The 13,853-nt window shown below is 41.0% G+C and overlaps 1 protein-coding gene across 2 annotated transcripts; it reads left to right on the forward strand.

The window, feature by feature from the left end:
* The first annotated feature begins 741 nt into the window (after positions 1–741).
* Positions 742–13,104, forward strand: AQP11 (aquaporin 11). 2 transcript variants are annotated; one of them, XM_053970021.1, is made up of 4 exons: positions 742–1,094; positions 1,196–1,840; positions 5,944–6,060; positions 11,725–13,104. In XM_053970021.1, exons 2-4 carry the CDS (start codon positions 1,246–1,248, stop codon positions 11,775–11,777), a joined length of 765 nt encoding a protein of 254 aa, XP_053825996.1. In that variant the 5' UTR covers positions 742–1,094; positions 1,196–1,245; the 3' UTR covers positions 11,778–13,104. The 2 variants fall into 2 exon arrangements, with proteins under 2 accessions (XP_053825996.1, XP_053825997.1); XM_053970022.1 differs by having other exon boundaries at positions 742–1,840.
* The last annotated feature ends 749 nt before the right edge of the window (positions 13,105–13,853 follow it).

Raw genomic sequence — 13,853 nt, forward strand, 5'->3', positions numbered from 1 at the left:
AAGATAGAGTACTAATAAATAAGAGAACTATGCAGCTTGTAGTCGGTGAACAAATCTTATGAGGAGTGGCTGAAGGCGTTGGAGGTGCTTAGTCTGGAAAAGAGGAGGTTGGGGGCGGGGGGGGTTATCTCTCTATAGCTCCCTGAAAGAAGACCAGGTGGGGGTCGGTCTCTTCTTCCAGGTAACTAAGTGAGAGGATGAGAGGGCATAGCTGTGTCAAGGGAAGTTTAGGCTGGACATTAGGAAGAATTTCTTCACAGAAGGGGTAATTAGACATTGGAATGCCCAGGGAGGTGGTGGAGTCACCGTTCCTGGAGGTGTTTAAGGAAAGACTGGATGTGGCACTCAGTGCCATGGTCTATTGACATGGGGGTGTTCAGTCACAGGCTGGAATTCATGTCATGTTAGAGGTCTTTTCTAACCTAATTGTTTCTGTGATTCTGTAATTCCCGTGTGTGCTACAATGTGTAAATAGTAAAAAAAAGTTCTGATAGTTGGCGTTCTCCTTTTGCTGAACACCGTCGAGCACGCAGGCTTGCGCAACTCTAAATAAATAACCAATGTTTCTCTCTCGAGCTCGCTACAAACCGCGGGGCGAGGGATGATCCCCGCGGACAGCCGGGGCCGTGTCCTCCGGCGCTGCCGGCGCCGGCCCCGCCGAGCTCCCCCTGCCCGCCCGGCCGCTCCCTCAGCGCCCCGCGCGCCCCGCCCGCATGCGCGGTGCGCAGCGCCCGCCGGAGGGGGCGGCGCGGCCGAGCCCGTGCCCGGCTCCGCGCTGGGGCTGGAACCGCTCCCGCGGCCACGGACACACCGCAACGCCGATCCCGCCGGGGAAAGCGGCTCCCCTCCCGTTCCCCCGCGGCCGGGAGCCGAGGCCCTCCCTCCGCTCCCTGCCCTCCGGCAGGCTGAGGGGGCAAGGGAGCCCGGTCCGTCCCGCGGCGGAGGGGCTGAGGAGGCAGCAGAGCCCCCTTGCCCCCGTTCCCCTGCCGTGCTTTTCCACCGCTGGGAAAGAGCTTCCCTGTCCTAACCCGTGCCCTGGCAGGAAGCGGGATCCCCCTGCCCTCACCCCTGCCCTTTGCTCCGCCGAGCGGAGGGTGAGTCAGGCTCCTGGCAGGTGCCAACAGAAGCTGGTTCCTACTTCCAAGGGAAAGCGGGGGCATTTTCCCTCCCTCTGCTGCTTGCTTTCTCCCCGCAGGTGGTGGGGCTGGACCTTCCGCGAGCCCTCGGGCCTGTGAAGCTCCGGGCATGGCTGTCGGTGGGGTCGGGAGCTCCCTGCTGCTGATGTCCGGCGTCGTGGTGACCGTGGGGCTGTGCCGAAGGCTGGCTCGGCGCCGGCTGCGCTCCCGCCCGCTCCTCTTCGCTTTCCTTGTGGAGATGTTCAGCACCTTCCAGATTTGCGCCTGCACGAACGAGCTCAGCCTGCTCGGCAACGTGGAGCCGAAGCCGCACACCGCCCTCACCCTCACCTACGGCTTCACCGTCCTGCACGGCCTGACCCTCGCCGGCAGCACATGCAATCCCTGCGGGACCCTGCAGCCCGTGTGGGGCGGCGGGACGTCGCTCAGGATGGGGGGACTCAAGATCGCCGCTCAGTTCATGGCTGCAGTGCTCGCCAGAGTGTTCATGCACTTTATCTGGAGCCTGGAGATGGCAGAGCCACATCTTGGAGCACTCTCACAGGGCTGCAGCAGCCCCATGCAGACTACAGAGATGCAGGCGTTCTGCATAGAACTGCTCTTTTCTGTCGTTTTCCAGCTGGCCGTCCTGCAAGCCGAAAGCGTTAATCCCAAATACAGAGTCCATTTAATTGCTCTTCTCATCACCATGCTCGTGTATGCAGGTTAGTCTTTTTACTTTTTCTTCTTCTGTTCCTGCAATAAACTTGTAACGGAAGGGGTTCTTACTGTTTTCTTAGAAGTGTTAAGACGCAAAATGCTTTTTCTTAAATTACACTTTCCTTGATGATTTCTTTTTGTATCGTCCTACATATGCAAAGTTCATTTGGCATTTATATAAAGTTTGCCTGGTTGCATTCCAGGCAGGTATGGGGTTAAGAATGAAATGAGTTACACAGTTAAAGTGATGTCAGGTCTGCAAGTACATGTGGTTAAGTGTTAAAATATCTCAGTGAAGGATTGTTTCATAATCCAACTATTTATACAGCATGAGAGATTTCATACTATATGCTCTGATTACTAAGTGACATTGGGAGAGCACCGCTGGCTGCATCAGGAGAAAGTGCTGATTGTGCAAGAGCAGGGTACAGACTGGTAGGTAATATGGAAGCTCTGCATTTAAATATTGCATAATTTGTATCAATGCAGTTTATTTAACTACTTCCTTAAATCAGAAGTAGGAATGGTTATTTGTGGAATGCATACAGAAATAATACCTCATGAGACCAAATGCAAAAAGAAGAGGAAAAAAAATAGGTGCATGTTTTATTAGAGCCTCCCTTGTCTGTAATGCCATGTGTGTCCATATCCCTGCCTTTCACTACCTGATTGTCACCTCATGCTTCCCAGAGCTGAGATGCTGTCACCTGTGCATCCCCTCTGGACCAATGGGAAGGGAGAGGTGAGGGGAGCTGGTCTGAACTCTTTTCTTCTGACTGTTGATGTTCCCTCCTGTCCCCACCGAAGTGACAAGAGTTGTTAGGTCACTTGAGGACTACCCTGCTGGGAGTCCTACTCCTACTAGCAAGGAGATTGTGTAGCTTGGAGAAGTGAAAGAGACAATTACAGAACTCTTGCTACTGCCCCCACCACAGAAAAAGTCATCTAGGGAATTACCAAATCCCTTTGAAAGAGGGGGAGATCACTTCTCTTACCTGCAAACATCCAGGATTTCATTGATGCCTTGTCCTAAAGACTTAGCTGTATTACTGCTATTTAACATAATAGCATCCAGAACAGTGTACAGTCACATTTTCAGATGTAGTAATGTAAAAATCTTTACTCATTATCTTTAGCTGAAATTAGCTAATACCTAAAAGATAAAAGTCGCTGGGGAGTTTTGAGAATTAACTTAGCAATTTGAACTACTTTCTAAAAGCAGAAGCAAGGTGTCAGTGCATTTGAGGACATTAAATGTATTTCTGAGTTGCTTGGTGGAAGTGTAGCCAAATATCCTCCTCCCTCTTCTACAAGCATAGAAATCTGGATTCTTGATTCCTAACATTCTTCTCCAGCTTAGCAAACAGTCATATAAAATAACACGTGTCACACAGCCTTTCTTTTAGCTAATTCATACAAAGAATTCACTCCCAGTGTCATTGGACAGCTTCCTATCTTTCCTACCAGGAGAAGGCTAAGTATTCCACATGAAGGCTGAATGTATCAAGTGCCCTTCTATGCCATAAACTTGGACTTATTGGGACTCCTCAGTGCAATCGATCTGCATGCACTTCGAGGAAACCTCGGGCATCCTTTGCATCATGTGCACAACACCCTGTGCTACCTGGTCATGTTTCTTTGCATTTCTTTTAAACTACAGTCTACTTATCTACTATAAAAAGATACAGGTTTTCAGATCCTGTCATGGCTGGGGCAGTAACGAGGAGCCTAGTAAAGTGGCCATGGACGATGCCTGCTGCACATACCCCGTATATCCTGTGGATGTCACGGCAGAGCCCTAGCCATGTCTGTCCCACCTCTGCTGCTTACACGCAGTAGGGAGAGTCACTTACAAATCAGGCGTCACAAACAGTGGCCTCCAGCAGGGTGGGCTCTCATCTGCAGGCTGTGAAGACAGACAGATGCATAATTTAGCTGGACTGGATCTTTCTCAGGAAATCTGCACCTGTTTACAGGTCTGCCATGCACCATACTCCAACAAATAACATCAGGTTATATTGTTGTTTCAAAATGACAAGCTGTTACTTTAGTTTTTCTTATACTTTAAAATATTAAAAAAAATAGGATTTTTTTTTTACATTTAGTCCTAAACAAACCAAATTTTGATAGTAGTACATACTGTACACAGAAACTCCAATACTGCTACACTCTTTTTTCTACTAAATACAGACAAAAAAAAAGAAAATTATGTCTTTACATATTACCCTTAATAATGATTCATTAGCTAAGGATGCAGACCATATACAGGATAGTAAAGAATATTTTTGTGTAATTTCTTTGGGAAAGTACGTATTTAGAGGTTAAAAACCCCATCTTTTGAGGGCTTTTTCATTTACAGGCAGCATTACAGTTAGGTCAGAATCATATGAAATTGGTTATTTTTCTGAACCTAATGCATCATGGTACAAAATGACATACATATTTTTAATTCTGAGTTTCTTCCTAATTTTGGTCTTTAATAAAGGCAAAAAGGTAAAATTACTTTCTCATGCGCTGTGTGGCATTACTTCCCCTTTTAAAGTTTTTATGCACCACACCATCAAAGAGATTACACTTCTTCTGCCATAAAATAATTTGTCTTTTCTGGTACACAGACTGAGGTGCTAAGTGAATAATTTTAAGTAAGATTATAGTGGTGCCCCAGGTCTATGGTTGATATTCCAGTAGTTATTAGTAATGAATATTGAAGAAATACAGCAGCTAAGACTGTCTAATGCTTAATGTTCATCAGCTGCATCCTGAGAGTGAAATTCTGCTTTCAACTGTATGTTTGTGGACATAACAGCAGAAGCAGTGGAGTCATAAACAGATTAAAGCAAAGTAAATTATTGTAGCTGAGCTTCCTGGCAACCATGGACATTGCTAATATGTCAGTGTGCAGAAAAACAGACTGTAAATCTGACTTGTTCTTGAGAACAAGTGTAAAACCACAGTAAACTGAGTAGTCAAAGATTAAAATTTTCCTGAACTGTATTAATAGTAAAAAAGTAATAAGAGAAGGTAATAATAATAGAAAGAGAAGATAATAATAATAGAAAGAGAAATACAGAAGAAAAGAATGACGAAGACCTTACTAAAACTTTGGATAAATGATTGCACAGTCATAGCAAATGAGGATTACAGCAGCAGCGTATTTGTACAAAGGGTAAATTCAAAGCTCATACAAGCTTATTTGGGGAGAAGTCAAGAATAAACTGTAAGGAATTATACAGATGCAATTATAGAATATTTTATGGTAGTAGGTTAATAGATAAAACAGGTATGGGGTGGTTAGTAGCTAACAGTACAGGAATACAGGTAATTAAGCTATGAGTAATGCTTTTTCTGCAGAATTGCAGTGAGAGGAACAACGTATGTCAGAATTAAACACGCGTAGCTCCAGGTTCATCTGCAGTGTGATTACAGTTTAGTCCCCAGTGTAATGTGTTTGGATCTTGTTATTTAGAAAATGTTTAGGCAACTTCATTTACGTCTGAAATCAGAGGCAAGGAAAGATGCTTGGCTTCCTTCTACAAGAGAGTGGAGTGGCACTTGCTTCTGTTTTCTTTGAACAACATGTAGAATTTTCCCACAGTTCATATACCATCTGAAAATCCTAAAATTCTGTACATTGATATAATAATTCTGGTATTCTTATAAGAAAGTACAGAGGTCAGCTTAGCAAGAACACTACTTGACAGTTTTTTCTTTTATCTTGCATATGTGTTTCATGTGACACAAGGCTATAATGTAATGGCTTATGTAATTTCTGTCTCCTCTAAAATCATGATACGGAATTAGCTTCTAGTTTTATCAATAGAAACATTCAGCATTAGCCAGACCTGTCTCTTTAATGATTATTTGCTAGAAAGAGATAAAGGAAGTTATAGCTTACCCTTCACATGTTTTAAAGCCTTTGACAAAACAGTTAAACTGTTTACTGAGTCATCCAGAAGTCATCAACTTCAGAAGAGTTTTACCTCTTCAAACTGTTTCTGTTAATTCATTTTATTGCAGGGTGTAGATTTCTTGTAGTATGGTGCATTTGAATTTAAAGTAAATATTTTAAAAGATGGTTTGATTTCATGATGTTTACCTCTTATTGCAGGTGGAAATCTCACAGGAGCAATATTTAACCCAGCACTGGCTTTTTCATTACATGCAGATTGTTTCTATGACAAATTTTTGAGTTACTCACTAGTATATTGGCTAGCACCATGCTTAGGTAAGTTCTTAATACTTTATGTGTTTGAGAAAGTGTTATTTAGTACATGGTTTATAAATCAAGATTTAAGTGTACTTTATTTGAGAGTGTTTGACTCTGGATTAAATAAATCCAGAAAATAGTAAATTATAATGTATGTGTTGAAAGCATTCAGAATTGTGGTTTTGTTTTGCAAATGCAGGCTGTGTATTTTTTGCCTTTTTTAATGATCTATGTAGAATGTCTGCAGCACTGTTTAGTGAAATATAGAATTATTTGGATTGGGAAGGACCTTTAAAGATCATGTGGTCCTTACTTGAAATTAAGTATCAGCCTGATTAACTTCAAAAAGATAAACATACTGGTTACCACACAGTGTCTGTCTTGTTTTATGGCAGTTTACAAAAACATGGGGATGATAAATTAAAAAAAAAAACCCTACTCACAGGTGTTGGGACAAGTGCCTTAAATACGCTTTCTCAATTACCACTTTTATGATATCAAATCTTTTATCCCCATAGTGTCTAAACTTTGCCGTTCTCATTCTGTTTTTCCCCTAGTCACTGTTGGACAGTCTGCTCTTTAAGAATAAGAAGCATTAGCAACTAGGTTTTTCCTAACTCATGGTTTAATTTGGAAGCTATTGATTTTGACTTCATGTGATACTTCATGCTGTTGTTTGTTTACAGTTGGTCCCTACAGATCTTGAGCTTTCTGCTTAGGGTATATAAGGAAGCAGTCTACTAATCCCAAGTTCTTTCATGACTGTTAATCCTATTAGAAGGTACAACAGTGATGAAGGCAGAACAGGATGTAAAATATACACAGGAAACACTGGAAAGGGATCCTGTTATGACCAAAAACTTCCTTTTCTTGAGTTCATGTCTGTGCATGTTCTACTTGCCTTGACTCTCAGTCAGCCAAAAACAAAGATGAAAGTTTAAACCTAACTAAAATTCACTTTAATATAATCTTGTTGAATTAGATCTCTAAACAGGATGACTGAATAATACAGTAAGCTTGATAATTGTTCAGTGAGTAATTAATGAAATGTCATAGGCAAAGCTGATCATCATTGCTTGGGTCCTGACAGACCACATAATATTTCTCACAATTCAGCTTTAGCTTTCATTAACTGATTTCAACCTCATAACCATTTAAAGATTTCCCAGGTTGTAAGTATATGAGATTTAATCTTTTGGCAAGTGATTTAAAGAAACAGGAGGCATTCTGAAACCCCATGTTCTACTTACATGCCATGATGTGTCCTGCAGAATCGCTTTGCAGCAAACCTCAGGTGATTTTTGATGTAAGAAAATCAACAGTTGTTAACCAAAATGTACCCTCGACTTGAGGAACTTAGAATATGGTTAGGGAGCAATGTTACCTTTCTAGGAAAATTCATAAACAGTGGTTTGTCATTAGTTAACATCTAGAATATACACACAAAATACATTGAATGCTGTCTCTTGATTTATGAGGGAAAGGAACTCCTCCAGACTGAGCAGTTGTAAAGATGTGAGTACTCAGGACACATCACTTCTTGCACAGGATCACTACTGTAGCCAACATTTAGTGACAGATCTCAGGTCTGTGGATCACCTGAAGGACTGCGTAATCTATTGGTGGTAATATATCTCATTACAGAGTGAGGATGTTTCATGGATACATTTAAGAGACCTTATAAATCAAGAGTTCAAAACAAATGTAGTGTCTGAGGTACAAGTAGGAGATTGCTGTATTTGAATACTGAATTGATGAATACAAGAGTGCAAATCTACAAATTTTAACATGAAGTGATTTTTTTCTGACACTTTTTGAAAATAAGAAAATAATAGGAATATAATGTTTTCTTTCATGATTGGACAAAATGATGAGGCATCTAGGAAAATGACCTGTTATTATGATAAATTCTTGTAGAAAGACCCTCTAAACAGAATCATGAAAGTAGGTGATGAGGGAAGGGATATTTTAAATTGTAAAAATTACTTTCAGAATCCATTTGTCGGCAGAAATGCTGTTTCAGACTTCCTAGAAACTGGCAGAGTCACAATGATATGCTGATCTGATGTCTTACTTCTTCCAGCATCAGCCTCTCAGATGGTTAAATTAGTTGTTCTTACTTTTGGAAATTCTTTCAGAAGGGTTTTTTAATGTCTTGCTATAGTAACTACCTCACAGTAGAACCATGGACTAACAGATCATGAAACTGAAAATTGCCAGTGGAAAGTGCAATGTATTCTCATTTATGGCTGTGGCAAAAATCCATGAGGGCAAGGATATGGAGAGCGTTCAGAATACAGCTGAATCCTGATCTGGCTGTAAGCAAAGGACAATTGGAAGAAGAGGAAGATTGATTATCACTTTCACAAGACAAGGATGAAATTTAAGTTTTCTTTTAGGATAAAAAAATCTACTGGTGGCTTAAGATCTTTCAGGAATTTAATCTTGAAACTGTAGTTAATTACTTGTTTTTCAAAATGGCTTCACTGATGTTCTGATGAAGGTGATTCTCCAGCAGCATTAAACTCTGGATTCCTGCAATAAACATAGATGCCAGCAAATGTTAATAACTTAACACAGGCAGGCCTAAGTTCTGCACTGTGAATGCAGACTAAGTACCAGTGGAACAAAGATGGTTTCTGTTTTACTGCCAAAGGAATTAATGTTAGTTGTCCAGGCATGATTATACCATCAGTAATGATGGGGACTGAGCTAATGCTGCTCTTTCAGTACCAGGGAGATGGCAGCTATGAATGGAAGAGCTGGTGACAAGACAGTTATGAGGTCAATAAAATGAAATGCTCTTTCCTGGACAGGTGCCAGCTTAGCATATCATAGAATTGTATTGTTGAGTGAGGGCATTAAAGACCATCCAGTTCACTTAGCAGTAGATGTAAATGGAGGAGGTAAGCAAGGGAGAAGGCAGTAGGTGAGACTTTGACCTTTCTGCTCAGAGGAGAGGCTGCCAGCAAGTTCAGAACACTTAAGCAAAGAAACAAGAATTCCAAGTCTGTGTCTAGTGAAGTGTTCAGTATCTCAGGAAGTTGGAAGCAGAGGAGGGTTTTCAACAAACAACTGGGAAACAAACTACTCCTATTCCCAGATCCTGGTTCTCATAGGGGTTTTCAGCTCCACAGACATCATCTGACAGAGCAAAAACTGTTACGCAATGAGTGGATGCAATCCATTAAGTTCCTAGAAACTGTCAGTAATTATGTCTAATTCAAATCCTAATGGGCCAGTGAGTGCTAACGCTGAACTTGACCTGCCTACAGACAAGAATGGGTCCTGAATGTGGCCACTTGGGTTGTAGTTCTCAACAGTTCAGGGTGCAGAGGAAGACTGGGAAGGTAAATAGCAGAGCTGTCCAGACTTTGGACTTCAAAACAAAATTCTGCTTATTTAGGGAATTGCTAAGTCAGTAGTAATTCCCTTGGAAACTGCTATAAATGGGAAAAGGTGATTTTTAGAAAAAGCTCATGAGAGCTCAGTAATAGATTCAGATGTGCAGAAGGAATCTGTCACATAGTGTTAGACTGGGAATTTGTACAAAAAGCCTTTCCCTGCTGGCTAGACAAAGAGCTTCCCTACAACAAAGGAGAACATGTAAGAAGCTGAAACTGGAAAAGGCAGCAAAGGAGTAGTATAAGAGCTTTGCACAGGTACTTGGAAACAAAGACAGGAAGGTTAGAGCTCAACTGGAACTAAGAGAAGGAACATGCAGAGTTACAAATATACTAATCACAAAAAAAGTCCAGAGAAAATGCAGATCCATCGGTGGATGGGGGAGACAACCTAGTGTGAGGGGTGGCATGGAAAAGGCTGAGGTACCACTCAGTCTTCCCAAGTAAAATTTGCTCCCAAACCTCTATGTAAATCAGTAAGGTTTTGGAAAGGAAGCAATAAATAGGGAACAGTAAATAGGAACAACATGTGTGATTGTGAATCCATTGACTCTAGTGGGATTTACCAAGAAATTAAGGTAGAGGTGGCCAATGTTGGAATTGTCCTTAATTTATGAGAAATTACAGCAGTTGGAGGAGGCTCCTGCCAATGGGAAATGTACTAATAGTACATCTGCTTTTAAGAAGGAGGAGAGGGAAGCCAGGGAACTACAAGCTAGTTGGTCTCACTTCAGCCAGTGGGAAGATGGTGGATTATTTAGTCTTGGAATCCATTTCCAACCATGTAGACAACACGAACACAGGAACAGTCAGCACAGACTTAGTGAGGGCAATCCATGCTTGACCAGCTTGGCGGCCTTCTGTGATGAATGCATTGGGAATAACAAAGGAGCAGGGATGAAGTGTACCTTCACTTCAGGAAGGTTTTTGAGACCACCTCCCACAGCGTTCTTGGTTCAAAGTGGGGTTACACAAAAAGACTGTTAGATGGAATAAAGGTTGGCTAAACCACTGACCTCAAACTGTCACAATCAATGGGCTGACACGTGGCTGGTGGCCAATATCATACAGAGTATGGTGGTGTATTATTGCCTCCTTCTAGTCAGTGCCTGTGAGGTGACATCTGGAACATGGGTGATTTGGAGTCCCCCAGTTCAAAAGCAATGTGTCAAAAAACAGGATCCAGGCAGTGGAGGACCACAGAGACAATGAAGGGCTTAGAGTACCTGATCTAAGGGGGCAGGCTGAGGGAACCAGACTTGTTTAGGCTGCAAAAATAAGATGAAAGCATGTTTTAAGGACAGTCAAGCATTATTTCAAGAGTAGTTACAAGGATAACAGAGATTACCCATTCTGTTTGTCAACAAGTAACAGCAAGGCCACAGACTGGGGCACGGGAAGTTCAGCTTACACTCCAGGCAAACATTCAGAAGGAAGGGTGCAGCAGCACTGAAATTAGTTTCCTGGAGAAATGCTACAGTCTCCAGCATGGAGATTTTTGGGACTCAGCCAGGGAAAGTCTCACTGACCCATCCAGCATAAGCAAAGTCCTGCACTAAGTGGCAGACTGGACTAAACAGAATCCCTTTTAATAAGCTTTTTTTTTTGTGATCTGAGAAGTTTCATAAATACAAGCTTATGTGTGGGGAACACCCTCAAGCAGGATCCTCTTCATCTCTGAAAGAATGAACTGATTTTTTTTAACTGCAGGAAATAAACTATCTGGATGCCCTTCAGACTCAGTGATCCTTATGGGTCCCTTCCAACTTGAGATAGAAGTTTCTTTATGAGAATTATACACTATATCTAACTACCATTTTTTTAGCTTCAGAATAAACCCTTAATCAGAATGATCTACAAAAAAACACCCACTATCCCACAGCCACTTGGCAGCGCCTAAAAACGATGTGGTTAGCAAAACAGGCACAGCTAACAAACTCGGGTGAGGGATGAAAGTTAAGCTGCTGGTTCAGTCATTTATACATCCAGCCACAAAGCAAGCAGCCCTGATTAGGAAAAGGAAGGTGTTGGATTCACCCAGACAAACTCTCTGCCTTTGGCTTGGCTTACACAGATCAAAGCATTAACTGCACTAGGAAAAACAAGATTATCTCACAGGGTGCACTTGCACGGCCTGTTGAAGCTTCCTTTCCAAAAGGTACTGCTGTATTGTGTTAGAGACTCAAATACTTGAATGTAATGTTTATTTTCCATACCAGTACTGTGTCCTTCTCAAACTCATTTAAATAAAGGTCCTTTCTGTAACTTCTCATTTCAGGTACAATACTCGTGGCTTTTATATGGGATGAAATCTTTCCTCGGAAATCTTGAGACCTCAAATCCAGAAATCTGGGAGCACATTAAAAAATATTTTCAACATCTGCAGACATAAAGCTTTCAGAGAACTGTTGACAGACTTCTGTGCCATCTTTATGCTGTATTTTCAGATTTCATGTTTGAAATATTTGACTTACCATTTTGTATTCAAATAATTATTTTGTAAATGTGATTGGGATTTTGGGAATATCTCCCACCATTTTTAGTTAAGCCATATGAATGTGAAGGACTGTTAAAACACAAATTTGTCACTTTAGCCATAAGTGCCATTTGCTGACCTTTATTAGCATGCAAAAATCATTTTAGAGAAATATCCCGTCCTTTCAAGGTTTGATTTTATTGGATTTCTTCCCATTGAAGGCACTTGCAAAAAGGAAGCTGAAGATTTCTTATACTGACATTACCATATTCCTACTTGCCATATACCTACCTCTGAGAGGAAGAAAGGCTACACTACTCCCTAGAAAAGTCTCCACAGCTCTGTTCTAGAGGCACCCTACACCAAAATTAAAAGCCTGTATGACCAAGATTCTTTTAATAATGATAATTTTAATACCTGAGTGCAGGTAAGTAATCCCTCACTTCCTTCCAGGAAGGCTCTGTCACATCCTGTCCCATTGGAGACTGTTGAATGTTTACCTTGGTTGGAAAAGCAGTAATAAAATACCATAACATTCTGTAGACACACACATCAAATGGTATTTTAGGCAAAAACCCTCGACTTTTTATCAGCAATTACTGCTGCCTCTTCACATAGACATGGTATATAGGGATGAATCATGCAGTAATCAATTTGTCCTTGATTTTATGTAGCTATTACCAACTTCTTTAAAAAACAAATGAATCTGCAATACAGGAGAATAAATAACAGAGATAAAAACCTACAGGAAAGCTACACACACAAGCATGCCCTTTATAACCTCAGCTGAGGCAAACACCACTGATGGGTACTACCCTCTGAAGTTCTGTTTATAGCCCGAGGTTTCTTCTTCTGGCTGCAGCTTAATTTTTAAACATGCCAAAATGTATTTCTGAAATTTAAGAGTAAATTCAGTTTTTCTTTTTATGGTTACTTGGTTTGAAAGGAGAGATGGTTAACAAATTCTACAAAGATCTCAGTATCATGTCCCTCACCTCATCATCCAAGTCACCCTACAAACCATATTTTAAGAGAAAAGGAATCAGATGGGGGGGGTTCTCACAGTAAACTGATGAAGTCTTTAACAGCTACTATTGTTAGCTATCTTTTTTGGAAGAGTTTGGGAAGTAAATATTTCCATGTAATTTCTTCCTTGTTGCAATAAAATCTTTTCTCATTTTATTTTTCCAAGGTATCTGTATGATTATATTGCAAAATTAAATCAATTATATTAACATGCTTTATATACAAGAGTCCTATCCATGACCCTGTATTCAGTTATTAATAATAAAAAAATTAGCCTGCTAATATGCTGAAGAGAACTGGAACAGCTAGGTTATCATTCAGCAGTTCTTCAACTGTAGTGCTAATACATCTACCAAAGGAAAATTGGCCTTGTTAAAACTCTCCATAGCAAGGACCATACACCAGCACACTGACCCTGAAAATATGTGATCCTCTGAAAAAATACATATTTTTATACCTTGTTCTGCTTCTAAAACAGATCCTTTTGGGGGTTTCTACCTTCCCTTTCTTCCTTTACTGCTTTTTTATCTCTTTTACCTCCTTTTAAAGTGATCCATACCTAATAAATTTTTCCCCCCACTTTATCAGATCATTTCTTATGGAAACAAGTCTTTCAAAATCTACATGATTTGATGTCTCCTCTGAAGCCATGGAGCCCACAGGATAAAGGTCTCAAAAATAAACCTCAGAGCATAAAAACAGGTAAGAGAAAACAGATATACAAACCTACAGGCAGCCAAGACTTGTTAGATTAGAGGCCCTACTTCCACATTGTTTTTGATGGCCTGCAAGAGCAAAATCCATAAAGTGAAGAAGTCAAATCAGATCTGACTTCTCCATGTCTGCCTTGTTTATTTTGGCACAACATACAGTTTAAAAGAAATTGGTACAAATCTAGGTTATTA

This window comes from Vidua macroura, chromosome 2, assembly GCF_024509145.1.
Source record: "Vidua macroura isolate BioBank_ID:100142 chromosome 2, ASM2450914v1, whole genome shotgun sequence".
NCBI lineage: Eukaryota > Metazoa > Chordata > Aves > Passeriformes > Viduidae > Vidua > Vidua macroura.